The sequence below is a fragment of the Chanos chanos genome, chromosome 7 (assembly GCF_902362185.1).
Source record: "Chanos chanos chromosome 7, fChaCha1.1, whole genome shotgun sequence".
Taxonomy (NCBI): Eukaryota; Metazoa; Chordata; class Actinopteri; order Gonorynchiformes; family Chanidae; genus Chanos; species Chanos chanos.
The window spans coordinates 8895085-8915163 of NC_044501.1; the positions used below are offsets into that span (position 1 = coordinate 8895085).

The 20079-nt window shown below is 42.3% G+C and overlaps 1 protein-coding gene across 1 annotated transcript in view; it reads left to right on the forward strand.

The window, feature by feature from the left end:
• Positions 1–3365, forward strand: part of atf7ip (activating transcription factor 7 interacting protein) — a 29407-nt gene extending 26042 nt beyond the window's left edge. The window contains exons 13-14 of the mRNA XM_030780263.1: positions 2514–2587; positions 2869–3365. Of these exons, the coding sequence (XP_030636123.1) occupies positions 2514–2587; positions 2869–3345 (551 nt within the window). The 3' untranslated portion in view covers positions 3346–3365. The remainder of the gene's footprint in view (positions 1–2513; positions 2588–2868) is intronic.
• The last annotated feature ends 16714 nt before the right edge of the window (positions 3366–20079 follow it).

A 20079-nucleotide genomic window follows, 5' to 3' on the forward strand; every position in this document is an offset into this window, starting at 1 on the left:
TTATTCTCGAGCTGGTGAGGGAGCTGTGCGCGAATCAGAAAATGGCGAAGGCAGCAGCGGCAGCAGCGCGTAGGACCCTTTTGCATGAAATTACGTTCGCACCTGTGAAAAGGAGACAGTGTCAAGTCGGCAGATGTTCGGGGAACAAAACTTGTGACATCTGCCTGATCTGCAAGCGACTTGTCTGTGGCAGATGCTCCAAGAATGCACCAAAGCTGTGCTTGGAATGTTGACAACGCGACGTGCGCAGTTCGCTACGTTGAAGGGAATTTGACTCGAGCTGGTCAGCGAATCAAACTATTCTTGACGCTGTCATTACGAGCACAACACATCAGACAGTTGCAGCTGACCTTGGCGCAAAGAAAACTGCTAGAGACTATTTCCTCACTGTATCAATGTTCAGTGCAAATGTTAAGGGAACAAAACTTATGACATCTGCCAGAAATGCAAACCAAATGTAAACCTTGCAATGTAAGCCTTTGAATGGTGGTGAAGCTACTAGCAAAACATTAGCCTCTGTTGGAGGGAACCTCTGAGTTGGTCCGTTGTCCAAATGATTCATGACGCGGTCTTTAGGAGGGGGTTGGGATCACGCCTAGGCCATTGTTCTAGGCTGTCGGTCGAATATCTCTCCACTTGAAATGTAAACGCAACATAAAGGTGCAACATTTCCTGCTTAGGCATGCCGTGCAAAGGGGGTAGCAGCATCTCTACACACAGGATACTGAATAGCTCGAAAAGTACTTTGTGATGTATTTACTTTGTACATTTTCATTGTATAGAATTTGTATAGATCTAACGTATCTATCTTGTATAATGTATAATTTATTTTGTCCTAAGTATTTATTGTAAATAAACTACACATTTTTACAGCTGTGGAAGGAAGGAAGTTTTTCTTGGGTTTTTTTCCCCCTTTTTTCTGGCTGTAATTCAGTTTCAATAAATGGTAAAAATGCAGCCTCTCGTATGTTACGCTATTTATTGTAAAAGCCGAGTTATGAACTGACACGCGTACTTCTCCAGCGCCATTCAAAGCACTCTCACACTCTGAAAACATCCCGGCAGCCCCTTTGTTCTCTCAGTTTCCCTGACTCTAGAACAGAGTAGTATGGGAAATGTAGTCAATACTGAGCAATATTTAGAAACAGACCCATTTTCAGTTCTTGCACTAACCCCCTCCCCCTTCGGAAAATAAAACGTCCTCGTTTCAAACACGTCATGCAGTAATTTCACGGAGACAGACGAGTTCGGAACTGAAGCGCCTTAGCCTACTTCTGCAGCGCTACCCAAAGCCCCCTCACATTCTAAACTTACGCAAGTTTCGTCTCACACACATTGTAATTCACTGTAATTCTCAATCAGTATGACGTTTTTAGTGCCTGTCTTGTCATTCCGATAGGTTCTTATATTGAATAGGCATCAAGTCCGGTTTATAGCCGACTCCGTCACCCGACATGTCGCCCAACAATTGGAATGTCCAAATCTGTAATCTGTCGCGACGATACTTAATTTACAATCACAGTTGTCTCTGAGTTTTGCACTACTTAGACCATGCCCTTGCAGTTAATGAATGACAAGGGACAACGATATGATCATTGTCAGCCGACAGTTGAATGCTGATAGTCAGGTTACGCATTTACAGACCAGCTGCAGTCTAACTCGTAACGTGTGTGACATCCCTTTTAAAAACGAATTCGCCAGGATAGAAGACTGCAGATTAAAAACAAGCACTATGAAACAGTTAGCTGAACTAGTCTTGTCTAGTCTTGTTCAGGTGGTTTTCTCAGTCGAGTTTCATCAAGACTCCGGAATTTATGCCTTTGGAAACATGGTTGCCGCCTATAAATAAATAATCAAAACATTGTGCTTAATGGAATGATGGGAGAACTGGACAACAAACGCTCTCATGAATAATCACTGACTATCAACACGAAAATGAATGGCAGATTGGCCCAACGCCAACTGATTTTATGACTCAACTATTTGCTTCGTGCAAGTAGCGCCATCTAGCGACCATTATGTGTCAGTAACAGCGTCCTTGTCTGAAGACTCAGCGGTCTTTTGACCGCCTAGCCACGCTATAAGTAGGTAAAACCAGCACGGCGCTACTAGTGTTAAGTAGTCTTCTCTCTCTCTCTCTCTCCCTCTCTCTCTCTCTTTATATTTCCCCATACGCATTATCTGGCTGTATTATATCACTCTCTTTGTCTGCCTCTCTCTGCCTCTGCATTATATCCTATATTATATAGGGTTATATTATATATTATTGTATATTCTAAATTACATATACTGTTATATAGTTCTTCTTTTTGGCTCAAGTATTTACTCACTGGCCACAGACCGTCCCTGCCTCAGAGGGGTTACTTGTTACTTTCTGAGAGTGCAATCTGATTTGTGTTATTTGTTGTTGTATTATAAACAGCAGTGCTTTTTAAACATTCAGCGTTAAGTCGGTTCAGTCAGTGTTTTATTCAGGACGTCAGTAAACGGTTCTTAAATGATCTCGTTTGTAGGTTCCACTGCGCGATCTTCTCCAGGACAGCGCGTTGGCAATAACTCTCAGCTCGCATTAAACCGCTCCCCAATGGTGAGTATACTGCGTCCAATTTATCCCCACCATGTCCGTAAAGAAAGAAAATGATTGACACCACCCATTTTTTGGAGTTCTTGCACCCCAGTTCTCTCAAACAGACACACTTGTGTCATTCTGAAATACTGCGGCAGTGTTTCCAGCTCATTTGATGAACGTTTAAAGAGCTAAAACTGTTAAGTTTCTGCGTGATGCGTAGCCGCATACTCATTAAGAAAGACTACATCATTTTTCCTTCTAACTCTTGTTTCCCCCACTCTCTCTCTCTCTTCCTGCAGGACTCCCCATCCAAATCTCGTCCGGGGTCTTCCTCTGCTACCTCCTCCTCCTCCTCCTCCTCCTCCTCAGTGACTCTCCCTCCTTTGCCGTTACCACCCGGCATCCCGGTCCGCTTGCCCCCGGAAGCGGCCCAGACGTCTCCTCCACAGCAGCCTCAGCTGAAGCTGGCGCGCGTCCAGAGCCAGAACGGCATCGTCTTGTCCTGGTGCGTGGCCGAAACCGACCGCAACTGCGCGGCGGTGGACAGCTACCACTTGTACGCCTATCACCAGGACCACTCTGCCAACGCGACCCAGTCCCTTTGGAAGAAGATCGGGGAGGTGAAGGCTCTCCCCTTGCCCATGGCCTGCACCCTGACGCAGTTTGTGTCCGGATCCACGTACTACTTTGCCGTGAGGGCCAAAGACGTGTACGGTCGTTTCGGGCCCTTCTGCGAACCTCAGTGTACTGACGTCATCAGTACTTCGTCCTCTTGAGCGGACGGAGCGGAGGCACGGGAACGCCATTAAGGACTGAATGCTTCGACTGACAACAGCGAAGCTACACAATCTTTTTTTGTTTTGTTTTGTTTTTCTTTTTCTTTTCCTGTTGCATCCTTTGTGCCATCAGGGTTTCTCTAGCTTTTTTGTTCTCCTCGTAGAGAGAAACGTTCGAGACTGACTGATGGGACAGCTGTGGACAACATGATGGACAACTGTGAGGCTTAAAATACTTAAAATGAGAAACTGGAGAAAAACATGTCATAGCTTATTGTGTGTCCAACCACTGAACTTTTTTTTTGTTGTTGCCGTTTTTGTTTATGTTTATGTTTTTGTCTTTTTTTTTTTTTTGCCTGTTTGTGGTATTTGGAACTTGAGGATGCCATGAAGATATTAATACACACACTGATACTTACACAAACAGATAAACATACACACTATGTGTTCAGATGTTACTTTGAACAGTGGCTAAGGGAATTGACGGTGGTTTTCGTTTTGCCTAAAAATTACACTTTTTGTGCGTAGATTTCTTGTACAGAGTTAAACGTTTGCCTGACGGGTCAGATATTTATACGGTTGTGTTCCCCTGTTTCTTCTTCTTCTTCTTCTTCTTTTTTTTTTATTCCCTCTCTTTTTTTTAAAAGGATGACGACTTTTGTTTTTTAAAAAACACTCAATAAGTTGCACAAACGCTCCATACATACAGTCTGAAGCTGAAGGGAATGACAGCGTTAACGTTTTGAAATTTTCTGTCTGGTAACCAGACGCTACAGGAATGATGTTCAATAAAGGTATTGACATAAAAAAGAAAATAAAACTTTGGATTGTTTTTTTTTTTTTTTGGTTTGGTTTGTTTGTTTTTTGTTAGAGCTCATTGAAATATTCGTGTGCAGTCTCACAATCTTGAAAGTCTTGAGTTGCCCGTTCATGCCCTCAAGGTTTACTCCAGATTTAGGCCACACATACATGATTACATATTTTGAGCTGCAAAGTACTGAATTATTTATGGACAAATAACTGAGCGTTATGCTTATGCAATAGAAATAATGCAGGGCACTACAGAGAGATGAGCAGATACTGTGTTAGGTCTAAATAAACGCACTGAGTAGATGCCTCACGATTCACAAACTGTTCGCTGCTGTGCACCACAAACAGAGAGAAACGTTTGTGCTGTGAAGTAACTCAGAAAATGAAATAACATTCCGAAGCAAACCGACAGTAACTTTTAGAATGTTTAGAAACCACATTTGGGGGGGGGTCTCGGAGGGGGGCTTCAGAGGGCCTGTTCAGCCTGTATTTCATTCTCTATACGTGGTATCTTTCTGGTGATACTGTCAAGGGCACAGGGATTGACTTTGCAAACTGACCATCAGGAGCTTTCTAGCGACAGCCTTTTGGACTTGATCTGGTGAGACGAGTAAGGGACAGTTCACGACTTTGGGACGGTTCAGTTCAAACAGAGACCTATTAACTTTGGGCTCAGTTCACTAAAAGATCCTCCTCCTGCCAAAGTCTTGCTCACTTGCACATGTGTTTTGCCTACAGCAACCTTGTCACCTGTGGCAACGAATTTGGGACGGTCCAGTTCAAACAGAGACCTATTAACTTTGGGCTCAGTTCACTAAAAGATCCTCCTCTTGCCCAAGTCTTGCTCACTTACACATGTGTTTTGCCTACAGCAACCATGTCACCTGTGGCAACGAATTCTGGTTGGGACTCTGGTTACTGGAGAACTGTAAAAAGGGTGGCTATACCTATGGATCACCTCCTGCATGTAGCATGTATTTACCCCTACAAAAAGGGGATGATACAGGATTTGACATAGAAGCCATTTTCATGCATTTTACATCCTCAGAAAACAGACACACAAGGCAGTTCACCCATGTGTAGGTCCTCCGCTGGCAGAAAAACAGGGGTTTATCGCAGTGGCTGAAGCTGCACTGTTCATGCAGAATCTTGTAAAACTGCACGAGGTGTCGCGCTGTCGAGAGTCCGTTGAACACCCCTTGTAAACAAACCATGTTGTCAAAACACTTCCAGTCAAGCGTCGCTGCAGGGTTCCACTGCACCTTGGCAGAAACCTTAAGAAAAACGTATCCAGAAATACCAGATTAGTCCACAGTGTGGCGCCAGAACCCTGTCGCACAGCTAAGGCTAACGGATGGTGCATGCAATTAGCCGGAACTTTTCACAGACACCACGGCTCGCATCCAGCCTGCTGCTGACAGCAGATAATGGCAAGAACGTACTCTTTCATCGTGAGTGACATTTACAACATCAAGGAATCCTTGACAAGATCTCAGCATCATCAGGAACTGCATAGCTCAGTATACCACAGTAGCACACTAGTCAAAGGAACAATTTCCACTGATTTCTGTACAGCAGTCAATCACACGGTCTTACAATCCTGAGTCATGCTCACATCAGTAGGATTGCAGGTTTAGAACCGACTTGGTCACACAGGCTAAGGGGGTTCCACGCCTTGTCATTGGAGTGAGGTAGCACCTCCAGCTGGATGCAGAAGGTGCCTTTTAGAAGTGAGAGTAAAAGTTTAGACTAATGCTAGGCCAATCTTTATGTACCCACTAGGTGGCCACACTGCTGAGTTCAGCGTAAGACCTCCAGAGGATAAAGAATGGGATGAAATGCATACGGTGCGAGAGTTCCTCTCCAAGGTCTCTGCCTATACAGGCCCAGTGGTACAGCAGGGCCAAATTATCTATTAGACTGTGTTCCCAAAATTGCCTGAGCCAGTCATTCAAAAACAGAATTTTTGTCCCTGTTTCCATTAGCAGAGATGAATCAGGACTGAAATGAATACAATTTGCGAGTTCCCTTGGAGTAAAGGTACAGTAAGATCTTGTATTTGAGATGTCAAAATGAAATCAGAGAAAACGAAAATGTGCCAGCCTGTCAGAGCTGCAGGTGGTGGTAGTTCCCTGACAGCGTCTGTGAGAACTCAAGTTCCCTAGACTCACATGGAAGGATAGTACAGCCCTCCCATTGGCCAGCAGATCTCATTGTAACAGAGGCTAGACAGTGCACTAGTGGGAGGTTGGTATATCGAGGCTGGTTACGGATGCTACAGCAACACGCTATTTAGTCTGTGCCCAGGCAAGGCAGAGTCGTTTCTGAGGCAAACCGCACTCCAAGGGGCATAGGGCATTAGGGAAATCAGATCTCCAGATATTGGTGAGCTTCCATTTGCCACTTGCCGGCAAAAGACTCAGAGATGCTCTCACAGCAGTTTGAGGCTTTTTTTTTTCTTTCCGAACAAGGCCAAAAATAGCCAATCAAGGGGCGGATTGCACAGAGTAGCCCTGGACAATGAGATCAGAATAGGTGGGAATAAGGCACCCAACTCACGGGTAATGTAGCTAATCCTTGGCTAACAGCCATCTGCTGCAAAGGATGACCGCAAAGCAAGAAGGTAGCAAATTGTTCTATCGATGTTGCAGATCCGGACGGCAAGGTCATAGTCCCTGACAAATTAGGACTCATCCTTCGTGCTCCCCAGAACTCAGAGTTTGTTTTGCAATGTAAGGTCAAGAGTGAGTCGCTGTCTCTTCGGTGAAAAGGTTCAGGCAGGGTCACATACACCACAGGTTTCCCAAAAGGCTGCACTACACCGAAGCCAAGCAAGGCCAACTGGATAGGGAACAAGAATAACTAGATAGTGGCTGACAGGGCATGAGACCTGCCCACCGAGAAATCATTTGAGTTTCCCGATGCTGTAGTTTGATGGAGTTCACGGGACTCATGCCGTGCTCCATGAGGAAAGAAGTCGGCGACTCCCGTGGAAGCTAAATCAACCTCAAAAGAGGAGCTAGCATCCACTTCAGATGGAACTGAGGCTAGAATGAGCGATTTACCTGCAGGAAGTTGCTCCCAGCGACACTTTAAACTGGAACAGCAGTGATTCTAAATGAGCCGCAGATGTGGAGAGATTATCATCCCCAATAAGAGGCACTGATTTAGTGTCAGGCTTGACTTTGCAGTCAAGGTGGCATGGTGGTACTTGAGGCTATGTTCCTCTCAGTGGGCAGGGATACAGGTACCCCAGACAGTGGAAACATATTATTCGTTGCCAGAATTAAACTCGCAAGCTGATGTTCACGCGTCACCAAAAAGGGAGAACAGCACGTTGCACATGTGGCCCTGTGATTGATTCACGGAGGAGGTCTAGGTTGACCGGAGGGGAATGCATTATGAAAATCAGGAGGGTTAAGAGGAGCAAGGCATAATCTACAGCCAGGTGTATCCATCATGCAGAATGAGAGACCAAAAGAAAATGTATGAATCCACAAGTGAGGCACAGCGCAGGTAAGCCAACTTCCCTTCAACGCGGCTATAGCAAAACACCACAGGGAAACCAGCAGGAGACTATACATTTTTGCAGTCTTGTCTGATGAGAAAATGCATTGAATTGGGGTAAGATAATGACATCAGTGGTGTCTGTAAATCTAAATATGAGACTATATAAAATTCAGTCTTGTCAAAGTGATGACAAAAAGAGATGAACCTGGGAGGTGAATCTGGGAAATAGCTCTAGGACTTTCAACATCTTCAACACGCAGGAGTCGTCACAGAAAAATCTTGAAGTTCAAATGGAAAGTTGTAGTCGTAGTGGTCTAATCTGAATGATGGGGGCGGGGGGGGGGGGGGGGGGGGGGGTGTTAACAGCTTTGTTGGTATTACATTTTGTTCTGCACTGCATGTGGGCAAGACAATCTTCGGGGCACTTCAGATGTTTGATATCACATCTTCATCACAAAAGTATCAGTATGATGGAAAAGGAGTTGAATCCTACAAAAAAAGAGAAAAAAAAAACAGTTGTAGCTTGACTTGGTTATAGTAACCACTGTTTCCACAATTAGATGTTCATTAGGCACTCTTTAAGTACTGGTAGTTTCTTTTGAGACTGTTAAAAACAGCTTTTTTCAGTCATGTTTGAGCTGTCATTAACTGTAAATTATGAATGAGTGTGATACATTCTGGACAATTTCAGTACCTAAACTTTTTTGAATATCTCAGTGTTTTGGAAGTGGCTAGGGTGGGTCTTCGTAAATATGTTTTTTAGTGAAGTGAAATATATATATACACCATATGATGCCATACGTGACCTCTTAGAGGTGGAGAACCAGTTGAATAAAAATTAGAAGGGGACATTCTCATGGTCACATTTAACAAACAATGAACCAATGGACTGCCAGCTTCTGACTTCATGCCACAGAGGTACAGGAGACTGAGCTACTGAAATTTTCAGAATCTTACCACAGGGTGTCAGTAAAAAACTGGCCTTAGTCTGACAGCCCGTGACAGCAATACACCTTAATGACCACGAGGTGTCAGTAAGATACACTCACATGGCAACCAGTTTCCAGAACAGAGGACTGATCACAACAAGCAGTCAGCAGAAATAATAGATAAGTCCTAAGTATTAAGATCATGAATAATCAAGAAGTATTTAAAAGTATTTTGACTGACATATGAGTCACCACTACATAAGTTTACATTAAAAATCATTTAAAAAAACACAAACAAACAAACAAAAAACAGCTTGGGCTTTTCATATCAACTAGTTATGATTGTGAGATATTGAAGACTAGTCTGTTAAGTCATGGTAAGTACCTCATAATGAGTCTGGGAAGGTTCAAAACCATCTTAGCCGGTCTTCAAAGTAAACACCACAAACATTAGTGCAATCTTTCAATACTTATTCTGAAATACTTACAGACTTAATATCTCTGTCGGTTTCTCATCTACCTACACTTCCCTGAGTCCAGCCTGTCTTCATTTACGTAAAGAATCTTTCTCTCTCTCTTCCTCTCTCTCCCCTCCACCTCTTTCTCTCTCTTTTAATTTATTATTGATCACTCACTTTCCCTTTTCTCTTTCTTTTGAGGAAACTACTTGAGGTGTGATTGTCTGATCTTTAATTTGGTTCTGACCTAATAAAATGGGGATTTCAAATTCAATTCTCTCTCTCTCTCTCTCTCTTTCTCTCTTTCTCTCTCTCTCTCTCTCTGTATATACATGCCTTTTTTCATGAGCCAAAACTGTATAGACAGACATGTGTGGAGCAGGCAGACAATTCAGAGGGAAGAATATGATAGGTGCCAAGACAGAAAGGATCAAAAGAAAAAGCAGGCACTTCAACTTAAGAGACAGAGAGAGAGAGAGAGACAGAGAGAGGGAGAAAAGACGAGGTATAGCCTTAAGATGAAATGAGTGAGGTAGAGGTAGAGATGTAATTGAAATCGCTGCTTATGTGGTATTAAAGAGAAGACCTTCAATGCACAACACTGCAGCAATCAAAAGCTGTTAAATGTGTATTTGTACATTGAATTGACAACGTTTGAGACAATATATATAGGCATATATATATATATATATATATATATATATATTTTTTTTTTTTTTCCTACTAAATTCTCAAAACAGACAAGTGCACAAGACAATATGAGACAGACACTTTTATTTGTTGATCCCAGAGTGACCCCATTGTTCTCTTCTCTACTCCACAAAACAATTCACAACATACAGGACATTTGTTTCAAAGATACTGCCAATTTCTCCCTCACAAACACACACACACACACACACACACACACACACACACACACGCACACAACTGAATTATAATCCTGTAGAGGGACCCATCTCCCACTCTCTTCCTTCATCTCTCTCTCTCTCTCTCTCTCTCTCTCTCTCTCTCTCGCACACACACACACACATACACACACACACACCTCCTCATTCTCTCTCTCCCACACTCCCGTTACACGCTGCTGAGGGAGGGGTAGGGAAAGAGAGCGGGTAGACTCACAGTTAGGCATTCTTAAGCAGACATTGCTGCGAGTCCACCTCTGTCTGCAGTGGCTGTCTTCTACACCTCAGAGTCAATGGAAAAGGGCTATTTCCCATTCGGAACGGAGGACACTTTTTTTTTGTGAATGCAAAGAGAGAGGGAGAGAGAAAGAGAGAGAGAAAGAGAGAGAGAGAGAGAAAGAAAGAGGAAAAAAATAGAGGAAGGGGACAGGGGGAATAAACTGAAAGACCTCCTTCCTTCCTTCCTTTAAAAAAAAAAAAAAAGAAAAAACAGAAAGGAAAACGGAAGGCACTGGAGTATTCGTTTTTTTCTTTCGTTTTTTGTTTTTCTTCTTCCTCATCGTGGTGCTGGGAGGTGCTTCATCTTTTCATTTATTCGCTCTCTCCATCATTTGCCTTCTGATCTACTTCTCCATCTACCTGGTGTACAATTTTGTCTATTTATGACTGAGAGGAGAAGAGAGAAAAGAGAGAGAGGGGGAGAGCCTTTTTTCGTTCTTTATTTGTTTCTTTATTGTGATTTCCTCTTTTCTTCCACCCGGTTCATTCTCCCCTCATCCTTTCACCGGTCCCTCTTTTCCATCTCTCCGCTGCCCCTCTCTGACCATCCCCACCTCCCTCGCTCTAGACCTCCCACTCCCTCCGTCACCAAACTCGACCGCGCTCCGAATGAAACTTGGACGGAATTTCGGGAGACGAATCTCAGCACGTCCTCATCAGTTCTTTGCTTCTCTCTTTTTTCCCGCCCTTTTTTTTTCTTCTTTTACTTCCTCCTTTGGCCCCTTCACCATTCCTCCTCTTTTCGCATCACTCGGTTTCTTGCTGGATGCTTTAATATACTTCTAGGTAGGTTTAATAACTGTTTAGTGTCTGTCTACCTGTTTGTCTGTGTGTGTATTTGTGTGTTCTTTACGTGTACATAAAACACACATTGACACACACATACATACACACATACACACACTAAACTATAGATTTATCCAAATGACTCCAGGGCTTTGATAGCAGTCAGTTACTACTCATTTTGTTTTTACCCACTTCTTTTATCCAATCCCCCCCCCCAAAAAAAAAAATCTCTCATTTTTCTCTGTCATTCACCAAGAGAGGGGTTAACCATCTCATCCCTCGTTCCATCCGTCTTTCTTTATAATCTCCGTCTTCCCTCAGATGATTTAATCTGGCCTTGCATTTCTAACAGAGATTATGCATGAGTTGTCCATTCCGCTGCTCTGAGTCAAAAAAAATCATCTTTTAGTTGTTTTCAAAAATTCAAACAGGTTGTAGTACACGTTCCAGCCTAAACCTCGGCGGCTACGTGTTTGGCTTATCATTGGCTTTTGGATTTTGGATGTTGTTTTGAGACGTTGGTAAAGACATTTGTTCACACGCGAGGATCTCTCTGATGTGTTACTGTACGAGGATGTAAAACGAGATTACGAAGCCTGTTTGTCGGCACAGCCTCGACTGCGGTTCTGTCAGTCCCCTTTACTTAAGCAATTGAACGAAATGGTTTTAAGGATGTCTCAGAGGGTTCTGATTACATTGGGTTTTGGACAACTGGAATGTTTGTTAGACCTGTGAGACAGATTTCATCACAGTACAAGGCACATGGAACATCCCCCCCCCGGATCTTGGTTTGGGTTTGGGTTTGGTTTAGGGTGACGGTCCTTGTGGATCCGTTTCATCTCGTCCCACGTTGACGTTTGGTTTTTCTTCTTTCACTTTTAGTTCTTTATTAATTTAGCCTCTTCCTGTGTATTATCTATTTCTATTATATAAGACCAAATCTTGCTCATGTAAGAATTTCATCAACCCCTTTTCTCTCTCTCTCTGTTTCTCTCTCTCCTCCTCTCTTTCTTTCTCGTGGTCCACTTGATGCACATTGGGGAGACTCCCACAAGGTTTTCCTCTTTACCCCTGATAAATTCTTCCCTGTGTCCAAAAGTCTTTTTTCTGGACCCCTTTTTGTCTTTGAATCCTCCTCTTCTTCTACGTTAACAACATTTCTGATTGTTTTTTCATACCATACTCATTCAGTTTCTTTCCATGTAGTTTATTTAATATCTATACATCTGTTCCTTTTGAACAGGGGGTATAATTGTTTAGTCTGTTTGGAAATGTGCTTCAGTTCTAAGTGAGAAAGTTTGAGGCTTTTTTGGTTTTTTGATACTCTTATTTTAAACGGTTGTGCGCTTTAAATGTTAATTTGGCCAGAAATGATGGCGGAACCAGGGGTTTGTTGACAGAGACAAAAAGAGGATATTATAAAAGGGTAGGAAACGGAACAGCTCTGAACATCATGTCAGGCTAATGCTAAAGCTTAAACCTGTGAAGACTGCTCCATTTCATGTCAAACTGCCATTTTTTGCCCCCTCTTCCCTTCTGTCTCAGTCCTTCCATTACCCCCCCCCCCCCACCCCGACCCCCCCCACCTGTGATTCACACGAGAAGGTTCATGCAATGATTTCTTCCCTATCATGGTTGACTAGTCTGAAGAAAAAACTGAACCAAACAATTTCGAAGACTAGCTCACTGCACTTTTTTTTGTTATCAGTGTGTGTCCCATAAAGAACTGTTTTTGTAATTTGGTCATATCAGGTCTATAAGTAAAATATATATCCTTTTTTTTTTTTTTCCTAAGAAATCAAACTTTTTTTTTTTTTTGTCTTTATTTGTTTCTTGTGGACTATTGACATGGCTGTGAGATGGTTTTGAGTGGAGGAACATGGCGGAGGAGAAAAAACATTGTGTCTTGTGTTCTTGAGTGCTTGTGCTGTCTTTCCTGTTCTGTGTGTCCAGTCTTTCAAAACATCACCTCTAAATTACTGATGAAATACAACAATGGGTTAATTTGGTGAGTAACATGCCACATCTCTGTATGTGTGTAAGTGTGTGTGTGTGTGTGTGTGTGTGCGCGCTTGAGCACACGTTGACAGTATTTGAGAAAGGTCTATCCCAATATATTGTTTATTCCAACCGGTCAGTCACAACCCTGTTTCAAGTCTATAACATCAAGTCTATATTCAAGATAACAATATAACATGGTTAACTGTGGGTTAAGACACAGAAATAATAACAACATTATTATTATTATTATTATTATTATTATTATTATTATTATTATTATTATATGCCAGAAATACAGGCATATATGTGATATACGACAGATATATACGATTACGCATGCCATTTCAGGTTTTGTGTTGACGGAGTTGGGAATACGCCACTGGATAGGATAACACTTCCTAAATGAAACTGTCTGATAGTCCTTGATTATTTGAAATGAGAGAGAGAGAGAGAGAGAGAGAGATGGTTAACGAGAGTTGATTTAAAAAAAAGTAATATTAGATTTGGTGAAAGGTAGAAAACAATGTTGCCTATTCACACGTTCATACATTCAAACGTTCTCTTCATTTCCTTTTGTAGTTTGACGATAAGGAAAACGCAACAAAGACTCGTGAACAGTCTCAACAGGGACTGAGCCTCAAAAGAACCGCGAGAAGGGTTCGGGAAAGAGAGAGACGTCCGACTGTGCAACGTGCAACTCTTCCACTCTCACTATCTAATTCGGAAAGCGCGGCCGCGGGGAAGAGTGCGCGCTACCTGCGGAGAAAACTCAGTTAAGCGGCCTCCTCTCCTACGAAAGACGAACAAGGATCAGCGAAAAAAAAAAATATGTGAATGAGCAGCCGCATGTGTCTTCAAACCTCCAATTCCACTCCTTACCTACTCTTCAACGTGCAGTTTGTTGAGAAGAAGCGGTAGCAGACGTTGTCGGCCGCCGTTGCAAGCGTAGCTCAATATTTGAGACCAAAATCTCAATTTTTTTGACGTGAATATGGATATAAGAGGCAGAGAACCGTACGACAGTACTTTTTAATTTAAACGGCCATTCTTTTGTTTGTTCATCGCCGAATTTTTTTTTTCTTCCAATACATTTAGGCTACTTTAGGCACGTTTTGTACATTTCGGTCAGTAAGTGTATCCGTGTGTTATCTCTACATTTTTTAAACTCATGATGGATGGTCAGATGTAAACCGTAAAACGTTAATCTGAGTTGTTCTTGATAAATATTTTAACTTAGGATCACCTCTTAGCTCTTGTCGGTCCAGCGTGGCTGCGCTGTAGAGCCCGACATACTTCACCTTTGAACTTCGCTCAGCCAACACTCCAGACCTACGCACCAGATCTCCCTCCCTCCCTCGCTCCCTCTCTCTCTGCTCTCTCCTCCTTGTGTGGCTTCAGCTGTCTGTCATCTCTCCATCCGAGGCTATGAGAGGAAGAGAGGATTTCCAGATCACACCATCATGCCAGAGTTGAGGAGAAAGGATGAGAGTTGGGCTGGCAATGTTCAAGGTAAGGATGCAGGATCTCTCTCTCTGTCTCTCTCTCTCTCTCTCTCTCTCTGTACTATATAAGCAAAGTTCATATTTCCTTTGTGTCATATTAGCTGTGACACCCCACCCCCCTCTCTCTTTGTGTGTATGTGTGTGTGTGTGTGTGTATATGTGTGTGTGTGTGTATATGTGTGTGTCTGTGTGACTGTATGTGTGTGTGTGTGTTTATATATGTGTGTGTGTTTATATATGTGTGTGTGTGTGTGTACGTGTGTGTGTGTGTGTGTGCGTGCGTATGTGCGTGCGTATGTGTGTGTGTGTATATGTGTGTGTGTGTGTGTCTGTGTGACTGTGTGTGTGTTTGTGTACGTGTGTGTGTGTGTGTGTGTGTGCGTGCGTATGTGTGTGTGTGTGTGTGTGTGACTGTGTGTGTGTATTATATCAGTAGTACCTGTTGGAGATTAAGTGTGCAGTAATACTCCTGAGCCTGATAGTTTTTTCTTTTTCTTTTTTTTGAACTTGAGTCACGCGTCTCAGCTTTCGTGAGAAACAGCAGCTAAGTGGATCGACTGAAGAGTCACAGACGAGAGAGAGAGAGAGAGAGGGAGAGAGAGAGAGAGAGAGAGAGAGAGAGAGAGAGGGAGAAAGGGTGAGAGAGAAGGACAGGTCGTCCTCTATTCATTTATCAGCCCTTTTTAAGAGGTCTGTAGTGAGATCGCTAAAGAGTGGATCCGTATGGATGAAAAAGGCTCATTTACTTAACCGAGATCCACGATGACACGGCTCTTCGTCCCAGTCATTCAAGGCTTTTCATTTGGGGTGACAGATTTGTTTTAACCTTGTTTGATGGGGTCACGAAGAGCTGTCTGCCATGCTTGAGTTTGATTGACATCGACCCAAGGGATGGTGAAACATCTACTGGGAGGGGGTCTAGCAACCTTCTGGAGCCTTACATAAAGATTTTTGGCAGTGTTGAAATGCAACCTTAGCTTGGTGTTCTTCAGCCCAGGAATAATTTAAGGACCAAAAAAAACAGTCACGCCAGTTGTCATAAAGTATCATGGTGTGCTATGTCAAAGTTACGTCAATGTTCGTCATTTTAATGATATAGAAATCTTATCACGTCTCACATATGGTGATGGAGTTTTTTGGTTTATACTAATTGTAATTTTTTACTGCGCTTGATAGTGAAATTACAAAGAAGAAGAAGAGGAAGAAGAATATTGTGCACTTGTACTAAATGTCTCAATCTCCCCTGTATAATTAGTGCTCAAGACACTTTCTAGAACCTTCCATCTCTTGACAGTGAGCACTCTGGATTTACCCATGTCTTATCCACTTTTGGACCTACCCAAGTCAAAATCTGTAAGCAACCCATGACCATTAAGAAAACCATGACAGTTTTGTATCCAGTTGAGACAAACTGTGCTGACATTATTGTTTCTGTCAGATAAAGCTAGGTGAGTTTAAGTTTATCTCTGAGTTTATTTTTGGTAGAGGTATCATTTCGTTTTTTGGTAGTGTCTTTTTTTTTTTTTTTTGGTCCAATGAGAGACAAGAGTAGGATTATCCTGTGATGGTCTGTTTGATGGTTTTCATGGTTAAGCTGCACAGGTGTCTTGCGGAGCGTTAGTTCATTCGTAATGACCCTCTTTCGCCGATCGATACGGCGTTAGAGTTAGTGTTAGAGAAGAACAGATGGGCGACGTTCTCATTAACCAGTGCCGAACAACTCACCTGAACCACTTCAAAATATTGACGAAGCAATTAACAGGATTTGGACAGCAAGGGCAGGATTAGGTTCTGTCTGTGTGTGTGTGTGTGTGTGTGTGTGCTTGTGTGTGTTTGTGTGTTTGTGCCTGTACATGCTTGAGAGGGTGTCTGTTATGAATTGGGGCAAAGAAATAAGAGAACGGGTCACACATAAAAGATGTTTGAGACAAACATCTTAGATGGCAAACATTAATTCATCAATTGTGTGTGTGTGTGTGTCTGTATGGGTGAATGAGTGTACAAAGCTGCCATAAACATAAAAGAGGTCATTTATGTTACCCAGGTGTTGTTGTTAAAGAGAGGCTACAGGGAGGAGCTAAGACAGTTCAGAGAGCACTAATAGGGTTTTAGCTGCTGTATTAGAAGGTGAGGTCATAGAATGGACAGCCAATCAAAATACTTGCAGGGTACCGTGTCATAACAAAGCTAAATTATCACCATAGGCAATTCCAGCATAAAGTTATTCTGCTCCGTGTTTCCTTCTTATAACAGGTAATAAATGTTTTATTTACAGTTTATGTGAACGTAATAGCCACTGATAACAGTAATATGACATAAGTTATTTCATATAAAGCTTGTATGTATTAAGTATGATAATAAGTTAGCTATGGAGCATTCAAATGTTTCAACAATGCAAAATGTGTAATGTGTCCCTGCCCATGCCACAACAAACCATCTTTTTTTTCTTTTTTTTTTTACATCTTATCCATATTCTTAGAGTAACCAGACATGGGTCCAATTTACTGCTCTGCAAGTCAGAGTCAAGATTCAAGTCTTCACCATCAGGGATTGAGTACAAGGCTGATATAGCCATGAAAGGATGAAAGAGACTCAAGTTTCAAAGCGCAGTGTTCAAATCAAGTCTGAAATCCTGATTTCAGGATTTCAAGACCCTCACCAAAAAAATAATAAGAAACTACAGGCAGACCTCTAATTAGAAGACTAATTTTCAAATGGAAAAATTTTATATTCAACATTTTTCCCAATACCGTTTTAGTATTTTCGTATTCAGATATTGTCTTTCATTGCAAATTCATTTTTGGTTAGTATTTATTTGCTAACAAATAGCAAACTGTTAATGTAATGAGTTCATGTTAGCGTCTTGTTTAGCTTGAAGTTGTTTGTCTTCTTCCTCGTGTAAACATGGTGTCCCATTCTACGTGTGATCACGCGGTGAACTAACAACATGTAGACTTGTCGCTGATTGAATGCTGAGTGAAGTGTTGTATCGCGTTGCTTTTAACTGTCATTGTTGTCTGAAATTTCAAATATTAGATGTGTCTGGTGTGTCTGTCTAACACGAGGAATGAATTGAGTTTCATCGGAAGAAAACTGTGAAGTCACATCACTCTAACTTTGGAAAAGATTCCAGTATCTTTTGCTTCGGCGTGCGAGGTGGTGTGGTAGTGTATGAAACTGCTGAATGTGAAATGAATATGGATGATGGAGTATGTAAATGTTATGAGGAGAAACATGTTGAGATGAAGTGGATTTTGGCCGACTGTAAATATTTTTCTATGACAGGATGTTATTTATTTATTTATTTAGTTATGTATTTATTTATTTATTTATGTATTTATTTTACGCTATGGTCTTACGTCGCTATGAGAAAGCCTGGATTCTCCTCAGACGCTGCTGCTGTAGATAATTGCAGGCAGTGTGTGTGTGTGTGTGTGTGTGTGTGTGTGTGTGTGCATACGTGCGTTTGTGTGTGTGTGTGTGTGTGTGTGTATATGTATGTACGTATATATGTATAGCACAGAGTGGGGCAATTGCCCCTAAACCCCCCCCAAACACACACACACACACACACACATACACATTTGCTGCTTGCTGAATGATTCACCAGACTGGATTTCTTCATAATTCTGACTGTGGTCTGGCTCTTATCCAAATCTTGTCTTGGAGAGGACATCCTTTATCATAACTATATGTCTCATGTGTTTTTGACCACATACCTCAATTCAACCCACAAGCCATAAGCATTTACCAAAACCACCTTTATAAACACTCAGTTACTGTCTTCCTCCTCTATCACTGAATGGGAATATTGCTGTCTAGGGAAGTCTAAACAGGGTACAAGTTAACACTAAATACTGTACAAGAGAGTGATTTGAGACTTGCCCATTGTCTCCTGGTATCCATGTGTTGATCTACATTTGGCCTTAACAAGGAACAGCTTGGTAATTAATTACCCATGACCAGTGTGTTGGGGTGGGGTGGGAGGAAGGAGGGGGGGGGGGTGGGTGCTCGAGTATGATTGGTTGATGGGGGAAGCAGGCCATCGCTAAGCCTCTTGGGGGAGAAATGTAACTTTCACCCAAAAAACCAGTTCCTCAGGCCAGAGCTGAACCTATCTATCACTAATCAGTGTGTGTGTGTGTGTGTGTGTGTGTGTGTGTGTGTGTGTGTGTGCTTGTGTGTGTGTGTGTGAGAGAGAGACAGAGAGAGAAAGAGAGTCAGCTTATATCTCACATAGGACAAACACAGTGAAATACGCGTCAACCCACTGGATGTTTGATGCATGTTTGTTGTGTCTCTGTGTATAAGTGTGTGAGCTTGTTTCTTTAGGAAGTCTCTTTCATCTCTCACTCTGTCAGTATTAGCGTGTGTGTGTGTGTGTGTGTGTGTGTGTACATGTGTGTGTGTTTGTGTACACGTGTGTGTGTGTGGGTGTGTATGTGTGTGTTTGTGTGTCTACAGCGGTGGGAAGTGTTTGCTGATGTCAAGAGGCAGGCAACATACCTCCACAGTGTCAAAGTGGATTATCATACAAGCCCAAACATCCACGTATACACACACACACATAAACACACACACACACACACACACACATACACACTCACAGACCACTTCAAAGCTCTGGGTTTCTGTGTGTGTGTGTGTGTGTGTGTGTGTGGTTTGCACCACTTACAAAATGTTACAGACTCATCTTAATTCTTATTACTTACGACTGAATGAAATAATTAAATCTGTTTGTCAGAACTGAAACAAATTCTTTTTTTGTACTTATCACAAATTATTCTGAATAAATACATCAATGAATGTTAATAGTGTGTTGGCTTTTTCAAGCAGAAACAGAGCTAGTCGCGAATAGGGAAGACTCTGTGTTGGGCTTTTGTAAATACATTTTGTTAAATACATAATTTATAACTTTGCCAGAAAGAATTCAAATGGAAGACTCTTCCAGATTAAGTCTTCGTGTGTGTGTGCTTGAGTAATAAATGCTTACATACACACATGTGCATGCACGCATGCACACACACACACACACACACACACCACACACGCGCACACACACACACACACACACACACAAGCCTTTATTCATATCCTAGTGAGGACTTCCCACTGACTCCCATTGTCCTGTAACTACAGAATACCAATCTATCCCTTACCCTAACCTTCACCAAAGACATGTTTTGACACTTTTTGTTTTATCAGTAACAACAGTATAGTTTAGAAAAACGTTGTTCTCCTAGTGGGGACCAGCACTTTGGTACCCACAAGGCAATTTTGTCAGATTATGATTACTGGGGACTTGCGGTCCCCAGAAAGACAAATACAAATACATGGTACACACACACACACACAAACACACTCTTCTCTCTCTCTCTCTCTCTCTCTCTCTCTCTCTCTCTCTCTCCACTCTACCTCTCCCTCAGTCTCTTGCTCTCCCTTCTCTCACTCTCGCGCACAGACTGACATGCACAAACACACATACACCAGCTGTCTCTCTCTCACACACACATACACATCTCTAACTATCCCTCTGATTCTGTGGAGAAGT